The 23,080-nt window shown below is 41.1% G+C and overlaps 1 protein-coding gene across 2 annotated transcripts in view; it reads right to left on the bottom strand.

Annotated features, from left to right (window-relative positions):
- The window catches only part of ATG3 (autophagy related 3), a 70,705-nt gene that overhangs the window by 32,869 nt on the left and 14,756 nt on the right, over positions 1–23,080 (bottom strand). For both annotated transcript variants that reach the window (XM_029603431.1, XM_029603430.1), the window contains exons 4-7: positions 14,889–14,938; positions 6,196–6,266; positions 5,944–6,051; positions 3,532–3,581 (exon numbers count right to left, since the gene is read on the bottom strand). In XM_029603431.1, coding sequence (XP_029459291.1) covers positions 3,532–3,581; positions 5,944–6,051; positions 6,196–6,266; positions 14,889–14,938 — 279 coding nt within the window. The remainder of the gene's footprint in view (positions 1–3,531; positions 3,582–5,943; positions 6,052–6,195; positions 6,267–14,888; positions 14,939–23,080) is intronic.

Here is a 23,080-nt window from a genome sequence, read left to right as displayed (position 1 = left end):
CCACTTAGGTGAAAAACTGTTTTCCATAACAGATTCACTTTCTTACAATGACATTTTCATCTGCCTGATCATCATATAACCGCTTAGTAAAATTCATAAGATGATTCTCCTTGACTAAAATTAAAAACCCCAATAGGAAAATCAAAATAGAAGGGAAAGCAGACAAGGGCTTGGATTTATACAGCACCTTTCATCCTAACAAAACATACTACACAAGAAGCAAACTTATTTCAGTGGCAAGGAACTTGTAAAACTAGGGGTTATAATATGAAGCTTCCAGGAGGGTGACTGAAACCATGATAGGAAGTATTCCTATTATTTATTTATTTTTTATGGCAAGAGTAGTAGATGCCGCAAATGCCCTGCCAGAGGTGATGCTGGAGATAAAAAACAGAATTCAAAACAGCGGGATAAACACAGACGATGGTAACGAAGCACTGAGTGAAGTGCATTGAACAGCAGTTCAGCCCATAACAGCAGTGGCATGCCTGCTTTGTGCTTTCAGAAATGCATGGGGAGGTAACCTGCATGGAGCGATTGCTACAAATCTAAATAGTAGTGGTATAATTGCATCAAGGAGCTGGCTTTGTGAGAAACAATAGTTGAAGATGGGAGGGCCTGACAGTCTACTAGCTGAAGAAGTGGAGGTCATCACTTTTGGCTGATCTGGGACATGCTCAGGACAGTGGTGAGAGGGTAGGCAAAGGACTTGGCAGTTGGGGATGGGCTACATGAGGGAATTCGATGAATCTCTTCACGACAGACTGGACGGACCATTTTGGTCTCAAGGTGCTGCACTATGTTCACCTTCATCAGAAATTTTAAGTTGAAATGAAAGTGTAACTAAACTATTGCTTTAACAAAGTCTATCTTAGACAACTCATGGTGAACATTTTAATTTGGTGTAATGGACCTCTGATGTAAACAGGGAAATGAGTATAAACCAATCTTAACACAGGATTTTCAGCCCAGCAATCTAGGCCAATACTATGGGGATTAAAATTAAGCAATGGTGGAGCCTTGCTGAGGAGAGCCGTACCTGCAGGGGAGCGAGGGCAAACGGGACCGAGCAGGTGAGCTGAGAGAATTGTCTCCCGCCCCTCCCTGACGTCATCTGTGCCCGACGCCAGCTGAGTGTATTTAAAGAGCTGCACAGCGGCGCGCCCCTGGAGAACATTTTTTGAGGAGGAAGTAGCCTTCACTCTGAATGGGGAAAAAAGCGGAAAATGAAGGTGATAACATCAACTCCGGTTGCGAAGGACTTAAGAGGACCGATGGACACACATTTAGTGCGAAGGGTGAGTCAAAACTCTAAAGAGGCTCCTCAAGATCTATCTCCTTCGTCTGGGGCTACAGCTAGTCCTGCCCAAAGACCAGTTATCCATTAGCACCTCAGGAAGTGTAGGGTTAAATATCTTAAATACCCCTACCTTGGGAGAGGTGATAACATCTGAAGATAGAGAGAAGAAATCTCTGGAACAGACTACAGTCAGTGTTGGAGGAGCAGAGGGGGAGGTGACCGTGTCAGATCCAGAGAATATATCTCTCGCAGATATCTGGAAGGCAATTACAAACATGGAGAGGAGACTATCCCAGTCCATGGCCCAATCTACAGTTTTCTCTAATGAGATTAAAGGGAAACTTGATGACCATGGAAAAAGAATAGATCAAATTGAAGCAACAAATGTAGTATTGAATTCTCAGATAACAGCATTACAAACAGCAGGGGCTACCTTTGTAAAAGATTCTCTGATGATATATAAAAATATGGAGGGGTTGGAAAATATGAGAAGGAAAAATTTACGTTTTTTAAATTTCCCTTATACGAGATTACTATCTGGGCAAGAGTTATTTAAAAAATATGTCAAAGAGATATTATGTATTTCAAATGAAATGCTTATATCAAAGATATATTATTTATCTAATTCTAGGAGAGAAGGTATAGCCCCAGAAGGTGAAATGGATGTGTTAGTTGCCAATAGCCCAAATTTAACATCTTTCTTAGAGGCTTCTGAAGATGAAATTTCAACTAGGGCAACCTTGATAGTGACCTTTGTATTAGAACAGGACAAAAATCTGGTCTTACAAAAATATTTTAAAAACAAACGTTTCATGTTCTGTGGTAAATTAGTTCAAGTTTTCCCTGACGTATCAAGGAACACACAGATGAGAAGGAAACAATTTCTTTCGATGAAACAGAGAGAGAGTGTTGGCCCTAGGGGCCACATTCTTTCTTAAATTCCCTTGTAAGTGTATTATTACACTACAAAAAAATAAGTTTGTTTTCTTAGAACCTTCTCATCTGGAAGTTTTTCTTATAGATAAAGGTAGTTGAAGGCATTGTAATTAGCCAAATATGGATAAATTGTAAACTGGTAAAAAAAAAATGATGAATCTCATAAGATATGATTTATTGTTTTGATTTTTTCTTAGATGTAAGCTCCCTATTATGTGGACTTAAATAATGGGAATGTGTATAGATTCTATTTTTTCTGTTTTTGTAAATTGATGATATGGTATCCCAGAATTCCTATTTTCTTTTCATTGAAAAATATGAGAAATTTAATAAAGTATAAATTGAAAAAAAAAAAATTAAGCAATGGTTACAACTACAACTGTCCATGCTGCAAGTCCAAATCCTAGGGCTGAAGGCAAAGGTGTCTATTGTTAGGGGAAGGCCAGCCATCTAGTGCTACAAGGTTAAAGACGGGACTATAGCTCTAGGAAGTATAGGAAAGGGCTCGTCTTATTTGTACTTTTTTTTATTTTTTAAATTTATTTATTTATTTATTTTAACACTTCATGACCCTTGCCTGCACCATCTTGCTGGTGGGAGTGCAACACCTAGAGCAGAATCTGCTGTCCTACATCTATGAATCTCCCTTGAGGACATTAGAAAACCTTTCCACAAGTGCACAAAACATTTTTCTAAAAATGAAAACATCTACTGCTCCTCAGAGCCTCCTTCCCTGTTTTCTATAAAAAGGAAAGGCCCTGACCCCTTTTCCAACCTGAGAACTGTGCTTGAAAGCAGACGTTTCATGTAACATTTTGCCACAAAACTAAAAGCTGCAGGGAGCAATATTCAGCCACTGAGCATCTTGGCCAGTTAGCTGGATAAACATATTCAGCTATCAGGGTACATTCAGCAGTGTGGTTGCATCGCTGAATATACTCGGCTATCTTAAAGTTAGCTGAATATAGTTATCTGTCCAACTTTAGGGGCAGGTCAGTGGCATGACCAGAGTTAGCTGCATAAGTTAACCAGCTAACTCCAAATATTTATTTATTTTATTTAAAAGTTTTTCTATACCGTCATTAAGTTATTTACCATCATAACGGTTTACAATAAGGCACACATAGAGGAGATTAGCTCATTCTTTACAAAGGGGGTGCCAATGGTATCCAGTAACAAATAAACATGCACTACTACTTGCACGCAGAAGGACAGAGAGCCCTGGCTTGGTATTGGATGTTGTACGCTTTCTCCTAACCTTAGGGCAGTACAGAACATTAAAGGGCAAACCCCACCTTGCTTTCCAGCGTGATCTCTTTCACTGCCTCCGTCACTCCAGAAACACCTGGGAAAAGGGATGAACAGCAGAGCAGACAAATCAAAAAAACCTGCAGGGTTCTGAGGAACAATATATAGCTTTCAACTCTGCAGTCGCCTTCCTGCTGAAAGGTATTTACTTTCTTTGTTTGTTTTCATTTTTGAAGTTCCTAATGATATTTTCATATTTTCTCCAATTCATAACATCCCTCCCCCTCTCTCCCCCCCCCCCTTCCTTTCCACCTCCTATCCACCCCCTTTCCACTTTACTTAACACTCTCCCATCTCCCCTCCATCCCGTAAAGTGAATTTATCAGGACTGGTCAAACGTAGCTTATTGTATATTGTATATAAGAACATTTTATTCCCAACCACGTGTATATATGCCTCCTACAAATATTGATATCCTTCCTATTTATCAGATTTTCTTTGCCCCCCCCGTTTAGATAACCTCAATCATGTATCCCACTTAGTTAATTATTACTTGTATAATCTACTCTGTTATTGTATGTATGTTTTTACTGTTCCTCATATAACTATGCGATAATTGTAAAGCCTGTTGCTCAGTTCTGTTCTCTGTAAACCGACGAGATGTTCCCAACGTTCGTCGGTATATAAAAGATATTAAATAAATAAATAAATAAAAGGAATCACAACCTGCAAGCACTCTGTTTTGCTAGAAGCATTTTGGCCCTGTGCTGGAGTCTCCAGCAAATGAGGAGACACATCAACCTCCAAAGTCATCAACACATCTGCATCACTGCTGGAAAATCCCCCTGCACAACTCTGAAAACCCTTGGAGAGTCTGCAGGCACCAAGGACGGTCAGTCTGATATTCTGAAATGTTTGTGTGCATTCAAAATATCACCATTGTCCTTACAGTAGGATCATTTTTAAAGAGAGCAAAGCACAGGGATGCAATTTTGCCATCTTCCAAAATCCTAAGACTTTGAAAACCAGCCAAAGAGGTATATTGTCAGAAATGTATGGATATAAAAGCCACATGCAAGGCTCTGCAACATCCAGATAGCTGATGAAACAACTGAGTTATGGACTTTAAAAAAACAAAAAAAAAACCCCCCCACATCCTCCTGAACTCTAATAATGAAAACATATTGACAGAAGAGGGAGAATTCGGCTGTTTGTTTAATAGATAATGTGGTGAGGGAAGACTCATGGTATGCCTAGGGTACTATTTTAAATACATTTGTAATGGGAAAGTAAGTGGAAACCCTTAAGTCTGTTGATATAAAATAAGGGACACTGTTGCTGGTGACTGGGGGGTAAGAGATGAAAAGAAAGCAGAGAACTTGATTTTTCTTCAAGCTGTCCCCTATAGTAGATGGGACTGGTAGAGATATTGTAGCATGACAGGTTCTCTCAGCAAACATGAAGTTACACTCAATGCATTTCTGTTTTCTTTTTACATTTAAAAAGACAACTTGAGAATAATAATGATCCGGACAGCAGGTCCTTATTTGCCTGCTATAGCCCTAGAAAGTGTTATGCCCCCTTTGCTCTAGAATGGCTATAACTGACCTATAGCCACTGAGGCACATTTTCAGCACTTAAACTGGCTCCAGTGGAAAAAAAAAAAACTGACAGTACTCTGTGCCTAAATTCAGATGCACAGGTTTAGTTGGCACCAGGATCAGGTCAGAGGAAGGGAGTTAGACTCCTAAATCTGCCTCCAGATCCTTCATACCTCCTGCCAAAGTAAAGCATCCGTGTTGGCAGCCACCTCCTGCCCCGCCCAAGATTCCTCTTCCGGATCCAAAATCAAATTGCTGAGCCAACCTCCCCCTTATCCCTCCCTCCCAATTCAAAATTAAAATGTGGGGCCAACAGTCCCCCTGAAGCCCCCCCCGGTCAAAACCCTGTAGCAGGCCAAGGCCCCCCTGGAATCCCCTCAGCCTTCGGGCAGGTGGCTGGGAGAGGGGCTCCGGGGGGATCCTTGGCCCACTACAGGTCTTCGAGTGGGCAGATGGCTCAGGAGGCTGTCAGCCCCCTACAATTTTATTTTTGAGGGGAAGGGGTAAGTGGGGGCAATCAGACCCAAGTTCATTTTGAATCAGCCCGGAGAGGACTTAAGCTGGCTGGGGCTGATTTTCAGCGCTAGCAGGCAACGTTTAGGCACCTGACGGCTGAACACACTAATTCTAAGAGAGCTTAGTTTCAGGATGATTTTCAGCCCAAAATACAGCTTTATCTTTATTCAGATCTATGAATCGCCTAAAATAAAACACTAGGCAATGTTCAAACAAAACATACTATATTCACCTGATTTTGGCCAGCTATGTTAAGCACTTGTCCTTTTATGCAAAAAAAAAAAAAAAAGTAAATAAATAAAACAAACCAATAAGTTTCTTTAGGTATTTTCTGTCACATACCCGCATTGTGAAATGTGTCTACCCATCCCCCGTCACCATCGTCTTCCTCTATGATTGCTTCTTGTTCATCTGAATACTCCATCTGTTTGCACCGCTTGTAGCATGGCACTGCAGAGATGAGCAAAGACATCTACTGAAAGACAAGCCCACCTGCCACCACTTCTTTATACACACAGCTCCATCGTCCCCTCCTTATTATCCGCCGGTTACAGGCCTATTACAAGTCTCATTGTCGTGGCTGTTCAGACTTACCATTTTTTGTCATCAAAAACTGTTTTTCCTTTGGGAGGTAAGCTTTGACCTTTGACTCCTCCCCACCAGCCCTTAAACAGAAAAAGAACAAGCAGGTAGAGAAGTCAAGTATCAAGGTTGCTAATTCTGTGCAAACCAAAAGAAACCACCACAGCCTTAGCGCAGGGACGATGTACTATGCTTTGTCTCCCCTCCATTGACACAACATGGGGAAATCCCCCCTATAGTGCACCTGGCCCATCATGACTTGAGGTGGTCTCAGGACTGCTGAGATAAATCCCCATTACCAAGAACTGGCAACATAACTGAGTGCTCGCTTTACAGTGAGAAGTAGCAAAATGCCATTAATACAACCGTGAGGATCCCACTGTCAGGATGGTGGCCAACTCAAATCACCATGGAAGAGTTAATTTAGGAGCCATTCTCATAGGTTGTGTTCCTCAGGCTCAAACAATGAGTGCTGGAGGGAACTAGGTGAAATATGAGCTTTTTTAAAAAAATGATGAAGTTATTAAAAAATAATTTAAAATAATTGCCAAAAAAAAAAAAAAAAGCTTACATGGGTGAAATGTAATAGTTGAATTAAGATCTTTTCAGGGCAGGAAACTTGTTTTGGACAATGTTTGTTTTTTTAAACTAACCAACTACATAATAATCTTTTAAGAGTTCAGTTAATAAAACTCATGCCACCCCAACCCCATCCACCCATGTAAGGTTGTCAACTGGCTCCAGATTTTCAGGGCAGGTTCATCCAGTCCTGGTTTTATCCCACTGCAAGCAAGGGCTTGTAGTCTTGATCTTTTAAGGACATGTAATTGGGAAGAGCAGAACTACAAGTCCTTGCATGCAATGGGTTAAAAATCAGGACCAGATTAGCCTGTCCTGAAAATCTGGAGCCAGTTGACAACCTGCTTACCATGTTTAGGTACTGGCGCAACTTTATGGACAGACATTGTGACATTAATTTAATTTATAATGGCAGTAGCATGAGCCTCCCTGAGAATCCTGCACTGGCTCGGTTAATTACAGGGATTTCTCCCATGGCCCCAGTTTCTCCTATTTTACATGCTTCCCAATCGAAGCTCAAGTACAATTTCAGATTTTAGATTGGACATTTAGAGCACTGCAAGGCCTGACTACTTGAGTAGGAAATTGAATTGGTAAACTCCTGAGTGAGTGTGAACATCTTGGTTAGTCGCATCTTGCTTCAATGAAATGAAAGATATTACTTGTTTTGGCTACTCAAATATATATCACACAATTATAAATACAAAACCACAAATAGTGACATATGTAAAGTTACAAACTTTATTTATTTTAAACCCCAAAAGCTCAATACTTAAATATTCTCAACATCACCCCAAGGAATATTTATCTAAAATCCCATATTTACTCACACATTCATACCACACACTCATTTATATCTATTACCCCCCCCCCCCCCCAACATTTAAAAAAGGTCTTCTACATTCAAAAATGTAGAAGACATTTTTTAAATGTTGGGGGGGTAATAGATATAAATGAGTGTGAGTGTGTGGTATGAATGTGTGTGAGTAAATATGGGATTTTAGATAAATATTCCTTGGGGTGATGTTGAGAATATTTAAGTATTGAGCTTTTGGGGTTTAAAATAAATAAAATTTGTAACTTTACATATGTCACTATTTGTGGTTTTGTATCAATGAAATGAAAGGCATTAGATTATGGTTTACAGCCTTTTCGACCGTGGTGCCTCCATTTTGGAATTCGTGGCCCGCTGATGTTCAGCTGGAGTGAAGCCATCTTTCCTTCCAGAAAAGGGACAAGACTTGGGAGCATGCGTAGTCAATTGATTTTTTAAGCCAGTTAGTGGTGGGACAAGGCTGAGCAATGATGGACAGCTGTTTAGGTTTGTGATTTTGATGCGGTTTTAATTGTATGGATAAGTATTGCATTTTTACTTCTTTTCATTGGTTTCTGATCTATAACAATTCTGCATTGCCTCAGGCAGTTCTAGTGAATCAGGGAGGAGGTGATTTTTTTTTTAATTTAAAACTTATTCATTTAAATGAGCCAGTATGACAGGTGCTGCCAGCATAGCTGCAGTATTACAGCTGGACTCTTTAAAGGGGAGAACTCGTTTTCAAGTAAAACAAAAATGGTTTCCCTTTAAATTAAGCACATGTTGGCTGCGCAAGGAGAATTGCTAGTGACTTGGATTAGTCCTTTTGCATCTCCAAGAGGCTTGGATACAATTGTTCTGGGATCTGTAGGCAGTTGAGCATTAAAAGAAAGAAAATGTGTTGATGAAATCTGGAAACCACTTCTGGACTGGAATAGGAGGAATTTCTGTCTTGGTTCATAAGAACATAAGATTTGCCATACTGGATCAGACCAAGGGTCCATCAAGCCCAATATCCTGTTTCTAACAGTGGTCAAGCCAGGTTACAAGTACCTGGCAGGATCCCAAGGGGTAGAGAGTCCAAACTGCTTATCTCAAGAACGAGCAGTGGAGTTTGCAACTCTCCCTTAATAATTAATGGATTTTTCCTCCAGGAACTTGTCCAAACCTTTTTTTTTTTTTTTTTTTAACGCAGCAATACTAACAGCTTTCACTACAATGAATTCCAGAGCTTAATTATACTTTTGAGTAAAAAAATATTTTCTTATTAGTTTTAAATGTATTATCCAGTAACTTCACTGTGTCCCCCCCTGGTCTTTATACTTTTCGAAAGAGTAAACTGATTAAAATTAACTCGTTCCATTCCACTCATTATTTTATAGACCTCTATCATATCCCCCCCCCCTCCCCAAGAGTCCTAACCTCTTCAGCCTTTCCTCATAGGGGAGCTGTTCCATCCCCTTTATCATCTTGGTCGCCCTTCTCTGTACCTTTTCTAATTCTGCTATATCTTTCTTGAGATGTGGTGACCAGAACTGAACACAATACTGAAGATGAGGATACATCATGGAGTGATACAGAGGCATTATGATATTCTCTGCTTTATTCTCAATTCCTTAGCATTCTAATTGCTTTCTTGGCTGCTGCACATTAAACAGAAGATTTTAATGTATTTTCAACAATAACATCTAGATCTTTTTCCAGAGTGGTAACTCCTAAAGTGGAACCTTGAATTTTGTAGCTATAATTTGGGTTACTCTTCCCTAAGTGCATCACTTTGCACTTGTCTACATTAAATTTCTTTGCATGCCCAGTCTCCCAGTTTTGCAATGTCTTCTTGAAATTTCTCACAATCCTCTTGTGATTTGACAACTTTGAATAATTTTGTGTCATTAGCAAATTTTATCACCTCACTTGTTTTCCTTTTCCAGGTCATTTATAAATAAATTAAAATGCATCAGTCCCAGAACAGATCCCTGGGGCACTCCACTAGTCACCCTTCTCCATTGGGAAAATTTAATTTATTTATTTTTCTATACCGACATTCAAGTTAGCATACCACATCGGTTTACATATAACATGATGTCTAAAGGCAAGCCTTGTTAGGACATGATACAGTGTAACAGGTTAACTGATTAACTAGGTACTTATAACTTGCTTAACTAAATAACTGTAACAGAATATATTAAATAATTCTTTTAAACAGAAATATGTTCTGATTTAATTATTCAAAAACAACAAGTGTCCTGGTACTAAATTTTAAATAGCACCTAATACGCCAAACTACTTATGTATGACCCTCTATTCACGGGCAGACATTGTCAGTACTGCTCGTTTTGCATAGGGGTCACTAAACCTTTAATCAAATATAATTTTTTGTTGATTTTCAAAAATTTTTAGCAATTGCAATCGAGAATAAAAAAAACGGATACTTATCCGCACTCGGAACCCAAACCCGACATGGCCATGTTTCGGACTTCTGTCCTGCTTCAGGGGAAAATATTCAAAAAGCCAATTCAGGTGGTAGAAAACATCTTCTTCTTTCGGCGAATTTACTCCGTGCCTATCCTGTTTGTCAACGCGGGCTGCATTTCACCCCGCTGAGTGGGTGAAATGCAGCCCGGGGTGAAATGCAGCCCGGGGTGAAATGCAGCCCGCGTTGACAAACAGGATAGGCACGGAGTAAATTCGCCGAAAGAAGAAGATGTTTTCTACCACCTGAATTGGCTTTTTGAATATTTTCCCCTGAAGCAGGACAGAAGTCCGAAACATGGCCATGTCGGGTTTGGGTTCCGAGTGCGGATAAGTATCCGTTTTTTTATTCTCGATTGCAATTGCTAAAAATTTTTGAAAATCAACAAAAAATTATATTTGATTAAAGGTTTAGTGACCCCTATGCAAAACGAGCAGTACTGACAATGTCTGCCCGTGAATAGAGGGTCATACATAAGTAGTTTGGCGTATTAGGTGCTATTTAAAATTTAGTACCAGGACACTTGTTGTTTTTGGATTGTTTACATTGGTGTGTACTGGAATACACCGTTGGTGTGTGTGGGTTTTTTTGGTGTGACTGATTTAATTATTACCATTTAACCTTTACCATTACAGAGAGTAAGGTTAAATGTACCATTTAACCTTACTCTCTGTTTTCTATCTTTTAAGCAGTTGGCAATCCACAATAGGAGACTGCCTCCTATTCCATGATATTTTAATTTCCTAAGAAGCCTCTCATGAAGGACTTTGTCAAATGCTTTCTGGAAATCCAGATACACTATATCAATTGGATCACCTTTATCCACATGTTTATTTATGCCTTCAAACAAGTGTAGCTAATTTGTGAGGCAAGACTTCTCTTGGCTAAATCCAAGGAGGGAAAGGGGGAATTGGATTCAGACAGAAATCAACAAGGACCTCAAATTTTATGGTTTGGGGAACAAATTGCTGATGTGGCTTTTACTACCCTTAATCACTAAGCCTGATACTTTTGATGCAGCTCCATCATTGCTCTCTGCTTCCATGGCAAGGGTTAAGGGAAATTAGATTCAAAAAGCATCCGAGGGCACTGACTTTTATGGTCTGGGAAAGTCATAAGCAGGAGGGTAACCTGCACAGTGCAGAATATACTGGCATAAGCTTGCTGGGCAGACTGCTTGGTTCATTTGGTCCTTTTCTGTCATCATTCCATATTGGCTTTGTCCCATTAAACTATGTTTATCTATATGTTTAGCAATTTTGTTCTTTATGATAGTTTCTACCATTTTGCCTGGCACATAGACTTGGTCTGTAATTTCTTGGATCACCCCTTGATCCCTATTTAAAAACTGGTGTTACATTGGCAAACCCTCCAGTCTTCAGGTACCATAGATGATTTTTATTGATAGTTTACAAATTTCCAATAGCAGGTCTGCAATTTCATTTCTCAGTTCTTTTAGCACTCTGGGATGTATACCATCTGGTCCAGATGATTTGCAACTCTTTGGTTTGTCAATTTCACTTACTACATTTTCCAGGTTCACTGAGATTTGTTTCAGTTCCTCTGCAAGACTTCTCTGCTCCTGGGTTTTTTTGAATTAATAAGCTCTGGAAATATTTTTACTTTATTATTTTTTAAATTGTATGTGAAAATTCCTTCCTATAGGATTTTGGGGAGGATGCAGAGAAGGGTTAGTGACATGTTTTGATATATTTCTTAAAAATTATGCTTAAGGCTACATTTTTATAGCATTTAATAAAACTCTCTCAAAATTAAAAAAAATAAATAAAGCAGCTTGTAAGTCTTACAAGAGCTCAATTTAAATAAACTCCTGTCACTGCAACTTGGCACTTGCCCACTATGTTTAAGTACTGGAGCAGACAGAACAGCAATCCAAATTCCTTACCTTGATTTTAAAGTAGAATATTTATTGGCTCCAACACAAATTTTCCACATGCCAGATTTATGAAACCAGATTTAACATAAAAAGTGCTCGTAAAATGAATACTACATACCCAATGACAGTCTGAATTACACAGTTAGTATTCCAGAACACAGAAACAAATTTAATAAGCGTGTGCAGGTTATCAGAGAGAAAATCCACATGCAAGCTGCCGCCCAGTCAATCTTGCAAGACTCAGCCACACCAAAATACACTGAGCAAGCACAGCATGCCATTACACTTTACAAATACATTTATTAGGAAATTTGTAGAGAAAAAATGGAAAGGAGCAAGCCACAAGGTAAAAAACTTGCAGGAGGCATGGATGCTGTTTAAAATTACCATCCCTGAGGCCCAGACAAAACGTATTCTGTGCATTATTTTTGATTATTGCTGTATAACAGTTCATACTTATTTTATGTTTTGTAATTTGTTCTACCTGTGCTTCTAACCCACCTAGAATAGGGCCTGATAATAGGTGAAATACAAATCACTGTAAATAAATACAATATTGTATTTGGGGTTCCAAAGAGGATCTGCACAGCAGATCTGATTTAGAATAGGTACTTGTGACCTGGATTTGCCACTGTTGGAAACAGGATACTGGGTTTGATGGACCCTCGCTCTGACAGATATGGCAATTTCTTATGTTCTTAGTTAAGTAGGTGAGACTTTCAATTTTAAACAATAGGGGCTGGTTCAGTGTCCCAGAAGGACCCGGGTTTGATTCTCAGGTCAGGCTTCTGCTTTCTGGAGGGCCAGGCCTGGAAGGGGAAAGCCAGTCATCACTCAGTAGCAACTTCTAGCAAAACAGACTCCGGACTCACATTACCACAGTGCAAAGAAAGCTGTGGTCTATGGTCCTGGCTAAGGAGCATTGCTGCAAGGCTGGAAAAAAATAAAACAAAAAAAAACAAACAAGGCTTCTATTAGACGCATGGCCCAGGCCTAGGAGCTGTTGCCAATATCAGAGACGATCCAATCCAGACCCAAAAGCCACTGCCCCAAGGTCAGGTGCCCAACTAGGCAGGAAGCTTTGCCACTGCCAATGTCACCGGCTCAGCCTTGGCCAAGGATCTACTGCTGCTGTAGCCTGGAATTGTCCTGTGAGCTCCAGGTCAGGGTGAAGAGGCAGGGAAGTCAAGAGTGTTTGGAGAGAGTGGAAGAACAGAGAGGTAGGCAAGGGCAGACTGACAGTGAACTGAACCCCAGGCAGTAAGGGTCACTGCCCCCCCCAACCATCCAAGGCTACAGCAAAGTGGGCTCTCTGGCACTGCCCTATTGTACGAATGGTGTGGTGAAGACCAGAACTGTGAAGGACTTCAAAGGGGCGTGGGATAAACACTGTGGATCCATAAAGTCAAGAGGCTGCCAATGAAGAGTGGGTGACTCGCCAGAATGATGGCTACTGCCTGGAGTCAATACCCTTATTAAATAAACATACACATGGTTACTGTGACTCCAACATCGCTCTAAGCTTCAACAGCAAGAGGAAATGTGGAAAAAAAGGATTCACACTCACAAAGAGGGGAGTAGCTGGCTTGTTACGGCGGTTACTACCCCAAATCAAATAAGCCTGATACTTCACTTTCAATGCATATACAGCAAAGTTCTCTGATTCAACGGCAGGGGAGAAGAAAATAGGGTTCGCACTAACAAAGCGGGGAGTAGCTGGCTTGTTACGGCGGTTACTACCCCAAACCAAATGTGCCTGATACTTCACTTTAGATGCACATCCAGCATGGCTCTCTGCTTCAACGGCATGGGAGAAGACTTATACGTCACGCATATCCAGCATAGCTCCCTGCTTCAACGGCAGGGGAGAAGAAAAACAACCAATAAGGGCTAATAACATAGTCTGGGTAAAACAAATAAGCATGGGTGCAGCTTGCTTATTGCGGCGGCTAATACCCCTAACGAATCAAGCTAGATATTTCACTTGGATGCAGCTCCATCACTGCTCTCTACATTAAAGGTGGGGGTGGAAGGGAAATAGAACCAAGAGCTAAGAGAAACAGATAAGTATGAGAGAAAATATGTGTGAAGCTTGCTGGGCAGACTAGATGGGCCATTTGGTCTTCTTCTGCCGTCATTTCTATGTTTCTATAATGGTCAATCTGTCCTTGGAAGTAGGAATGAAGGGAAAGGGAAGAGACCATAAAGAAGAGCAAATACAAAATTAAAAAAGAAAAAAGCACACATACTTAAAAATAGCCAAAAAAACCCAAAAGATAAAAATAAGAAAAACATTTTTGCTCCTAAATAGTCATCATATGGCTTTTAAGCCTGTCTTTTCAAATAATGCTGAAAGCAACTTACAGCAATATTAGTAATTCCAGTACAAAGTTACTTCCCCAAAGAGCTTGCAATCTGAGTTGGGGGTGCCAACATTTTCTAAATAATTTCCTATCCCTGATGGCTGGGGTGAACGAATTACAAGGAAGGATATATAAAAAAAAAAAAACAGGGGGGGGGGGGGGGGGGGGGGGGGGGGGGGGTGGGGGAGGGAATTCCTGGGTAGCTGTGAATGAAGACTCACGGCATCATAACATAAAAAAGGAGGCTGGTTCTGACTTGAAGTGGAAGCTCAGTGAAGCAGAAGGAAAATGCTCTGCACCCTGCCCCTAAAAACCCCAGCATCATCTCTTCAGGTCGATTTTGTTTTATCCAATAACTGAATTACCCAAAATGTGTGTTGTTGGTTTTTTTTTTATTTGCACTAAAGCAGATACCAGTGAAAGATGTGACTCAGACTGCATCTGTCTCCCAGAGGGCAGAGGCACGGAGGCGGCTGCAGATTCAGAACCCTTGCAAGAGCGAGTCAAGGAATGGGACACAATCTCGGGCCTCGTAAATTATCCTTTCCTTTTGCTGTTTTGACTCTTGTTTTTACTTACCATTGCCAAGTGGGACAGTGGTGCACCAAGTGGTCTCCAGCTGCCAAAAACTGGAATAAAAGTACATAACAGAGTAAGCAAGAAATGATGGAATCAAAGAACCTCTAGTCCATCAGGTAGCATTACATCTACTAGTATTTTTTTTTCAGATTTAAAGACATGGACTGGAACAAAAAAGTGTGCCTGGTTAGAGCAGTTTTAAGGAAAAATACAAGAAACAGAATAGACCTCCTCTGCTACTTAGAAGTGCTTGGTTGAGTTACATTTTAGCAACCGAAATCCTCAGAGAGACATTCCAATTCTTTCAGCCTTAATAAAAACGGTCCGTTTTCTTCTGTACAACCTGAAAAACCTCGTGGTGCAAGAGACACACACTATTTGAGTGCAGGCACTGAGGGGTTCCTGAGTTCTGGGGCAACAGCACCCAAGCCTACAGATATTTAACGTTTTGATTTACAAAAGCAATACATAGAGATACACGCTAACCTCCTTATTCTCCCCCCCCCCCCCAAAAAAAAAAAACCTCTCAACTAACCCTAGCACTCGGATGAATATTTTATATGCATGACAGAAATAAGTGTCAACAAGAACAACAAAAGTCCTACGATACCTTTTACTGGACTAACAGAGCATTTGTGAGAATCTTGTAAGACTATGCGCCCTTCGCCAGGTCAAAGGGAAATGCACAGGTTAATGCAAAGGATGAGGGTGCCTGAACACCCAAATAAATCAGGTGGGGGGAGGGCGGAAGAGGGAGCAAGGTCTTGGAGTGGTGCGAAGACTGGCAGAGGGGCAGCAGGATTCTGCCTGGCAACGGATGAGCAATCTCATACCACTAGTATCCTGTATTTTTGTGTTTGTTTCAAAATTCCTAATCACTTTAATTTATCAGTGTTTATTACCACAAGAACAAAACTGGGAGAAATCAGTGGAAAATAATGACCTGACATTTCTCAGAGTACATATCATGTTTGTCCTTGTTGTAGGAAACGTTGCTAAACCCCTCTAAACAAATAAAATAAAAAAAAAAACGGAAAACAAAGGGCCCCAATTATATAAAATAAGATTTAGGATCAAAGAAAAGAAAGATTTTTCATTAATATAATAATGTTCAGTCACAGGCACAAGGTGTGTATGTGTGCCAATTAAAAACACGTTGAAAACCATATTCTACCTTACTTTGCTGATTTTCTCATTTCTCCAAATTTGCAAATAATTTACATTAGCTCTAACGTTATAGTGGGGGGAAAAAAGCTACCTGTAACAGGTGTTCTCACAGGACATCAGGATGTTAGCCCTCACATATGGGCGACATCACAGGATGGAGCCCAATCATGGAACACTTTTGTCAAAGTTTCTAAAACTTTGACTGGCACCTACTGGGCATGTCCAGCATGGCACTAACCCTGCAGCCAGCAGAGTCTTCTTTTTTCCGCGCAGCACTAGCCATGCGGGTTAAGCAGCTCTCTTGGGATTTCTGACAGGAATTTTCCTCACAGAGCTTTTCAAAATATTCTACCCCATAGGGGTTCTCCCTATCGATATTCATACTCTGCGGTCGAAAGATAAGGTTTTACCCTTGTTGCGGTCGATTCCTGTCGAGTTTTTCCCTTCAGGGCCTACCGGCCATAGACCACCCCACAGCTAAATTTTTGTCAGATTCATGGCATCGGGTTTTCGTTGGTGCCCCGACTGTACTCTAACAATGTTCATCACTGACCCGCACAGGGTCTGTGTTTATGTGTTTGAGGTCCGACCATGATGTCCTAACTTGCACCAAATGTGCCAAAATGACACCAAAGGGCCGTAAGGCTCGTTTAGAGAAAATGGAGTTTCTCTTTTAGTCAAAAACTCCGACTCCAACTTCGTCCAAGCCGAGGCAAGGAGGGAATCGACGATTTCAAAGGTGTCGATTTCCTCCTTGCCTCCTCAAGAAAAGGACAGAGGGGATCATCGTGAAAAACGTCGACACCATCATCGCAAGGCTCAGTCTGAAGATCCAGGCAAGTCCTCTGCATCGACGTCAACAGCCACCAACAAAGAAGCCCCGTCCAGAAAATGCGACCGGGTCACTGAGGCGTTCCCCACCTTCAGTGGTGCCGGGATCCGCGATTCCACCTTCACCAGTGGACCCTCCTGTTACACCAGTGCTGTCTTCTACTCCAGTGCCAGGGTTTCACGCCCCAGGCTTCCGTGAGGAATTGGTTTGATCCAAGAGGCCATCGGTAAAGCACTTCAGGGCTTCCATCGATGCCGGTACCAGTCCCCGAGCTGGTCACCGATCCAATTCCCGTAGCGCTTGCACCGATGGAACCGAGAGCACCTATAGGTCCGGTGCCTTCCACACCAATTCCATTATCATCGGATGATGAGGAAACACAGATACCCACCATCTGGGAGTGAGAGTGCCTATGTGCAGAGGTGTACGAGTGCGCGCCGAAAGAGCGAGCCTGAGTGAGGAGGGTGTGCATATGTGTGTGTGTGTGTGCGCGCAAGAGAGAGATCAAGCCTGCCTGTGTGAGGAGGCGCACGCAAGCGAGAGGGAGCCTGTGTGAAGCCCCTAGGGAGAGAGGGATAGACACAGACTGTGTGAAAAGGCTGTATGAGAGAGTGGTCAAATTCTAGGAGTGAATGGGCTGCAGGCTGGAGATTGAGGAAGGTGTTGAGCCTGGAGTAGCAGGGGAGACAGAAGTTAGAGCCTGAGAGGGCAGAGTGAAAGGTTCTGGCCAGGAAACAGAGAAGAGCAGGTGGAAGGGACACGCCTACAGTGTTTTTCTAAGGGAATTCTGCTCAAAATATTTTAAACTCTGCATCTTTGAATAATGATTTTTTTCGGTATTACATTAAGTTAATTACTCAAAGACTATGCTGTATATTGTGTTATTTTGACAAATATAAAGTTTGCAGAATTCCCCCAGGAATAAGCAGAGGGACAAAAACAAGAGACCAGAAAACTGACTTGGATAAAGAGCAATCTCCAGCAGGATTTAAAGCTTGTATGGCTGAGAGGGACAACTAGGCAGGCCACCTTGTCTTCATCTGTCATGAACTATGTTACCATTGGAACAATTTCTAAACTGGCTGCATTATTTGCAGGCTCTTCGATACTTTGCATCCATCAACTTGCAAGCAAATTTTGAAAAGGGAGGCCCCCTGTGGAGTTTTTAAAGCGTGTTGCATCAAAATGATAAGACTTAGCCCAGAACTGTTGTTCCCCCTGCTCTGAGTGTCGCTGTATTTTGTGAACTCCTCTGTCCATTAAAACATAAGAAGTTGCCATACTGGGTCAGACCAAGGGTCCATCCAGCCCAGCATCCAAAAGTGGCCAATCCAGGCTGCACGTACCCAAACACTACAGATGCCAGTAATAGCAGAGGCTATAAGTCAACTTGATTAATAGCAGGTAATAGACTTCTGCTCCTTGAACTTATCCAAACCTTTTTTAATCCCAGCTGCACTAACCACATCCCCTGGCAACAAATTCCAGAGCTTAATTGTGCGCTAAATGGAAACAAAATTTTCTCCGATTAGTTTTAAAATGTGCTACTTGCTAACTTTATGACTTGCCCCCTAGTCTTTCTATTATCTGAAAGAGCAAGTAACCAATTCACAATTGCCCATTCTAGACCTCTCATGATTTTATAGACCTTTATCATATCCACCCTCAGTCATCTCTTCTCCAAGCTGAACAGCTCTAACCTCTTTAGTCTTTCCTCATAAGGGAGCTGTTCAATCCCCTTTATCATTTTGGTCGACCTTCTCTGTACCTTCTCCAGTGCAACTATATCTTTTTTGAGATGTGGCGACCAGAATTGTATACAGTACTCAAGGTGCTGTCTCACCATGGAGCAATACAGAGGCATTATGATATTTTCTGTTTTATTCACCATTTTCTTCCTAATAAGTCCCAACATTCTGTTTGCTTTTTTGACTGCCACAGCACACTGAGCTGACGATGTCAATGTGTTATCCACTATGACGCCTAGATCTCTTTCCTGGGTGGTTGCTTCTAATATGGAATCTAACATTGTGTAACTAAAGCATGGATTATTTTTCCCTATATGCATCACCTTGCACTTGTCCACCTTAAATTTCATCTGCCATTTGGGTGCCCAATCTTCTAGTCTCGCAAGATCCTCCTGCTTGTGATTTAACTAATCTGAATAATTTCGTATTATTTGCAAATCTGATTGCCTTACTTGTCGTATCCCTTTCCAGATCATTTATAAATATATTGAAAAGCACTGGTCCAAGTACAGATCTCTGAGGCGCGTGCTACTGTTTACCCTTTTCCACTGAGAAAATAACCATTTAATCCTACTCTCTGTTTCCTGTCTTTTAACCAGTCTGTAATCCACAACTTTTTAGTTTCTTAGAAGCCTCTCATGAGGGATTTTATCAAACACCTTCTGAAAATCCAAATACACATCTACTGGTTCACCTTTATCCACGTTTATTAACCCTTTCAAATAAATGAAGCAGATTTGTGAGGCAAGACTTCCCTTGGGTAAATCCATGCTATGTTCTATTAAACCATGTCTTTCCATATACTCTGATTGTGATCTTTAGAATAGTTTCTACTATTTTCCCAGCACTAAAGTCAGGCTCACTGGTTTATAGTTTCCCGGATCACCCCTGGAGCCCTTTTTAAATATTAGGGTTACATTGGCCACTCTCCAGTCTTCAGGTACAATGGATGACTTTAATAACAGGTTACAAATTTTAACTAATAGATCTGAAATTTCATTTTTTTAGTTCCTTCAGAACCTTGGGGTGCATACCATCCGGTCCAGGTGATTTGCTACGTTTTAGTTTGTTAATTTGGTCTACTACATCTTTCAGGTTCACTGTTATTTGGTTCAATGCATCTTACTCATCACCCTTGAAAACCATCTCTGGAACCCGCATCTCCCCAAAATCATCATTAGTAAACACAGAAGCAAAGAATCTACTTAGGCTTTCTGCAATGGCCTTATCTTCCCTAAGAGCCCCTTTAACACCTCAGTCGTCTAGTGGTCCAACGACCCTCTCACAGGTTTCCTGCTTTAAATATATTTTTAAAAGGTTTTATTATGAATTTTTGCCTCTATGGCCAGCTTCATTTCAAATTCTCTCTTAGCCTGCCTTATCAATGTTTTACACTTAACTTGACAATGCTTATGCTTTTTCCTATTTTCTTCAGACGGATCCTTCTTCCAAATTTTTGAAGGATTTTTTTTTTGCTAAAACAGCCTCTTTCACCTCACCTTTTAACCATGCCAGTAATTGTTTTGCCTTCCTTCCACCTTTCTTAATGTGTGGAGTACGTCTGGGACTGTGCTTCTAAAATGGTATTTCTAAACAATACGCATACCTGTTGTACACAACCTTTGCAGCTGCATCTTTCAGTATTTTTTTTTTTTTAATTCTTTCTTTATTAGAATTTTACAAGAAAACACCAAACACTAGAGAACATTAGAACACAAGGAATCTCCCTCCCCCCTCCCCCTCCCAACCCCCCCCCCCCACATGCACCACAATCCATAAGCATGTCACAAGCTTCGTAGAGCTCCAGTACTGACCCTTCAGTGTCCTTCGAGACTTAGCACCCAGTCGCACCCGAAGATTGGTATTTGTATCCAGTAACCTTAAGAATCAAGTCTCTTGTAGAGCCAGGTAGGGACCACCAAAACTTGCTCCATACCCCTGCACACAGGGCCTGCTTTGTCATCGGTTGCGTTTGTGCTGTCCAAAACTCATGTTGTAATAGCGACACCAGACGAGCATGCCATTGCCCACCCGAGGGCCGGTCTTCAGATATCCACTGGGACATGATCGTCTGTACCGCCACCATCAGTGCCTTTCCCAGGAAACGCGCCTCACACTCCCTTTCAGTATTTTTAATCAGTTTCCCTTTTGAAAATTTAGTGTTAGAGCTGCAAATTTACATATTGTCCCCCTTCCTGGTCATTAGATCAAATCTGACAATGTTATGGTCACTATTGCCAAGTGGTCCCACCACTGTTACCTCTCTCACCAAATCCTGCGTTCCACTAAGAATTAGATCTAAAATAGCTCCCTCTCGCGTCAGTTGTTTCTGAACCAATTGCTCCATGAAGCAGTCATTTATTTCATCCAGGAACTTTACGTTTCTAGCATGTCCCAATGTTACATTTACCCAGTCAACACTGTGATAACTGAAATCTCCCATTATTGCATTACCAAATTGGTTAGCTTTCAGCGTTACTGCCAGCAGGCTGCACAGATTACAACACCATTCGTCCTTCCAGAAAATGGGAAATACCACAATATTCATTCATCACAGAAGAACAGTTTCAGTCTGTCTCCTGAAAGCCTATTTATCTTACTAGCGTCTCTTCTCTAGAGAAGAGACGCTAACTTACCCAGAGCTGTACACATTTGTACAGCTCTGAGTAAGTTCAATGCTACAGAAATAAGAAGCCAAAGTGGTAGCAGTGGAGAGAATCTCTTCTTTGTACCAGAGAATGACCCCCGAATTATAAACAAAGATTATATTACAGAAAAACCAGACCATATACAGTGAAGAGGCTGGAATCACAAAATACACCCAAGATTTTTGCAATACTGCAAAGTGTGTCAATCATTTACATGAAACACAAAACTATCCCTTCAATAGGACACTCAGCCAATGCATGCTCTAATTTTGCGGAACCTATCCTTGGAGGGCACAGGAGGGAGGAAAAAAAGAGGAAGTGGTAGATATTCTAGGATTCTCATCTTTTCAAACTATTGCATACTTAGAATTTTGCAATCCGACACTAGGTTCTCGGATAGTCTCAAACTATCTTTAACATCAGGAAATGCAGGGCTCTCTTGTGACTAATACACTGCAAGCAAGAATCTGACAAAAATACAATAAGAACAGGTATTCAGATTGTACACAGGGCAGAAAAATTAGAGAGAAAAAATTAGGAACTAATACACACATTTTTTAAATCATGGGAGCACCTAGAAAAGTTAAGGGGTAAACATCCCTGTATCATGTTTTGCACAACTTCTTAGAAGGATGATTTCAGGGAATTAAATTAAGCAACAGGGAAGTTGCACAAGACAACATTAATCTGACTTCCCTTCAAAGGATTTTGAACTTGAAATGCATTTCAGTACGTGAGCTGAAAACGCAAGTACAATGAAGTTTTCCATTTACATAGAAAAAGGGAATATGATGGCAGTTAGATGAGGATAGTACTATAGCCAGTGGCAGAGGACATTTACTGTAGGCAACTACAGCTGTAACCAGTACAGCAGAAACCTGGTGGCCAATGCTAACCATGTCATGCTGGTAATGTGTCCGTTGGCTGCGTGCCACCAAGGGGGCACTTTTAACAGCACTGAAAACTGGACCTAGCAAGAATTCTTCACAAGTATATTTTGTGCTGGTTTCATGCTATTTTAGCCTTCAAAACCAAACTCAGTCAAATTTATCCAGCCAGTGTCCCTGCCATGGCCAGACAGGATGAGCATCATAGAAACTTTTGCTTGAAACACCAAAAAAATACACCTAAAAATATATTTGCTTCCCAGTTTTCAATTAGGTGTCCAATGGAAAGGCTAATTCACGTCAGCAGGCTGCCAGAAAACGGCTCACCCTCATTGCGGCTAAGAGTCTGGGCATCACCCCATAACGAAAGGCAGCGTTCCCGGGGATGCATGCAGGCCGGGAGGAAAAGACCAGTAAATGCACAGACGGCGCTTCCAATTCTCTGAAAGAGCAGACGCAAGGGGTTGTGCCAACTTTGCACGCTACGCAATTTTCAAAGAGTATGCGTGTATGTTTCCTGTCAGCACTGGCGCAAAGCCTGCAAGTACCCTGTATGCACGTGCTGCGTCTTCATGTGGACTCCCTTCCGAGGGATTTCTGCCACGCAGACAAGGACTCTGCCCACGAGCATGACGACTTGGCAGAGTTTTCCTTCCCTGATCTTTAAGTATTAGAAATGTGAAGGCCTTCACACAACACATTTTCAAGTTCAAAATAAAACAATACTTGAAGCTTTGTTCAATCATAAAATTACAATCACAAGTAAAGAAAAGGGCCAGTTTTCTTTGGTACAGAAATCTGAATATGGTTAGGACCAGGGGTTCAAATTCTTTTTTTTTTTTTTTTTTTTTTTTTTAAACACACTTGGTAGCCAGCAAGATTTAAGACACCCATGCCCTATTCCCCTCAT

Source organism: Rhinatrema bivittatum, chromosome 5 (assembly GCF_901001135.1).
Source record: "Rhinatrema bivittatum chromosome 5, aRhiBiv1.1, whole genome shotgun sequence".
Classification (NCBI taxonomy): domain Eukaryota; kingdom Metazoa; phylum Chordata; class Amphibia; order Gymnophiona; family Rhinatrematidae; genus Rhinatrema; species Rhinatrema bivittatum.
Note: the sequence above shows the minus strand (reverse complement) of the source record. Positions and strands in the feature narration are given on the sequence as shown.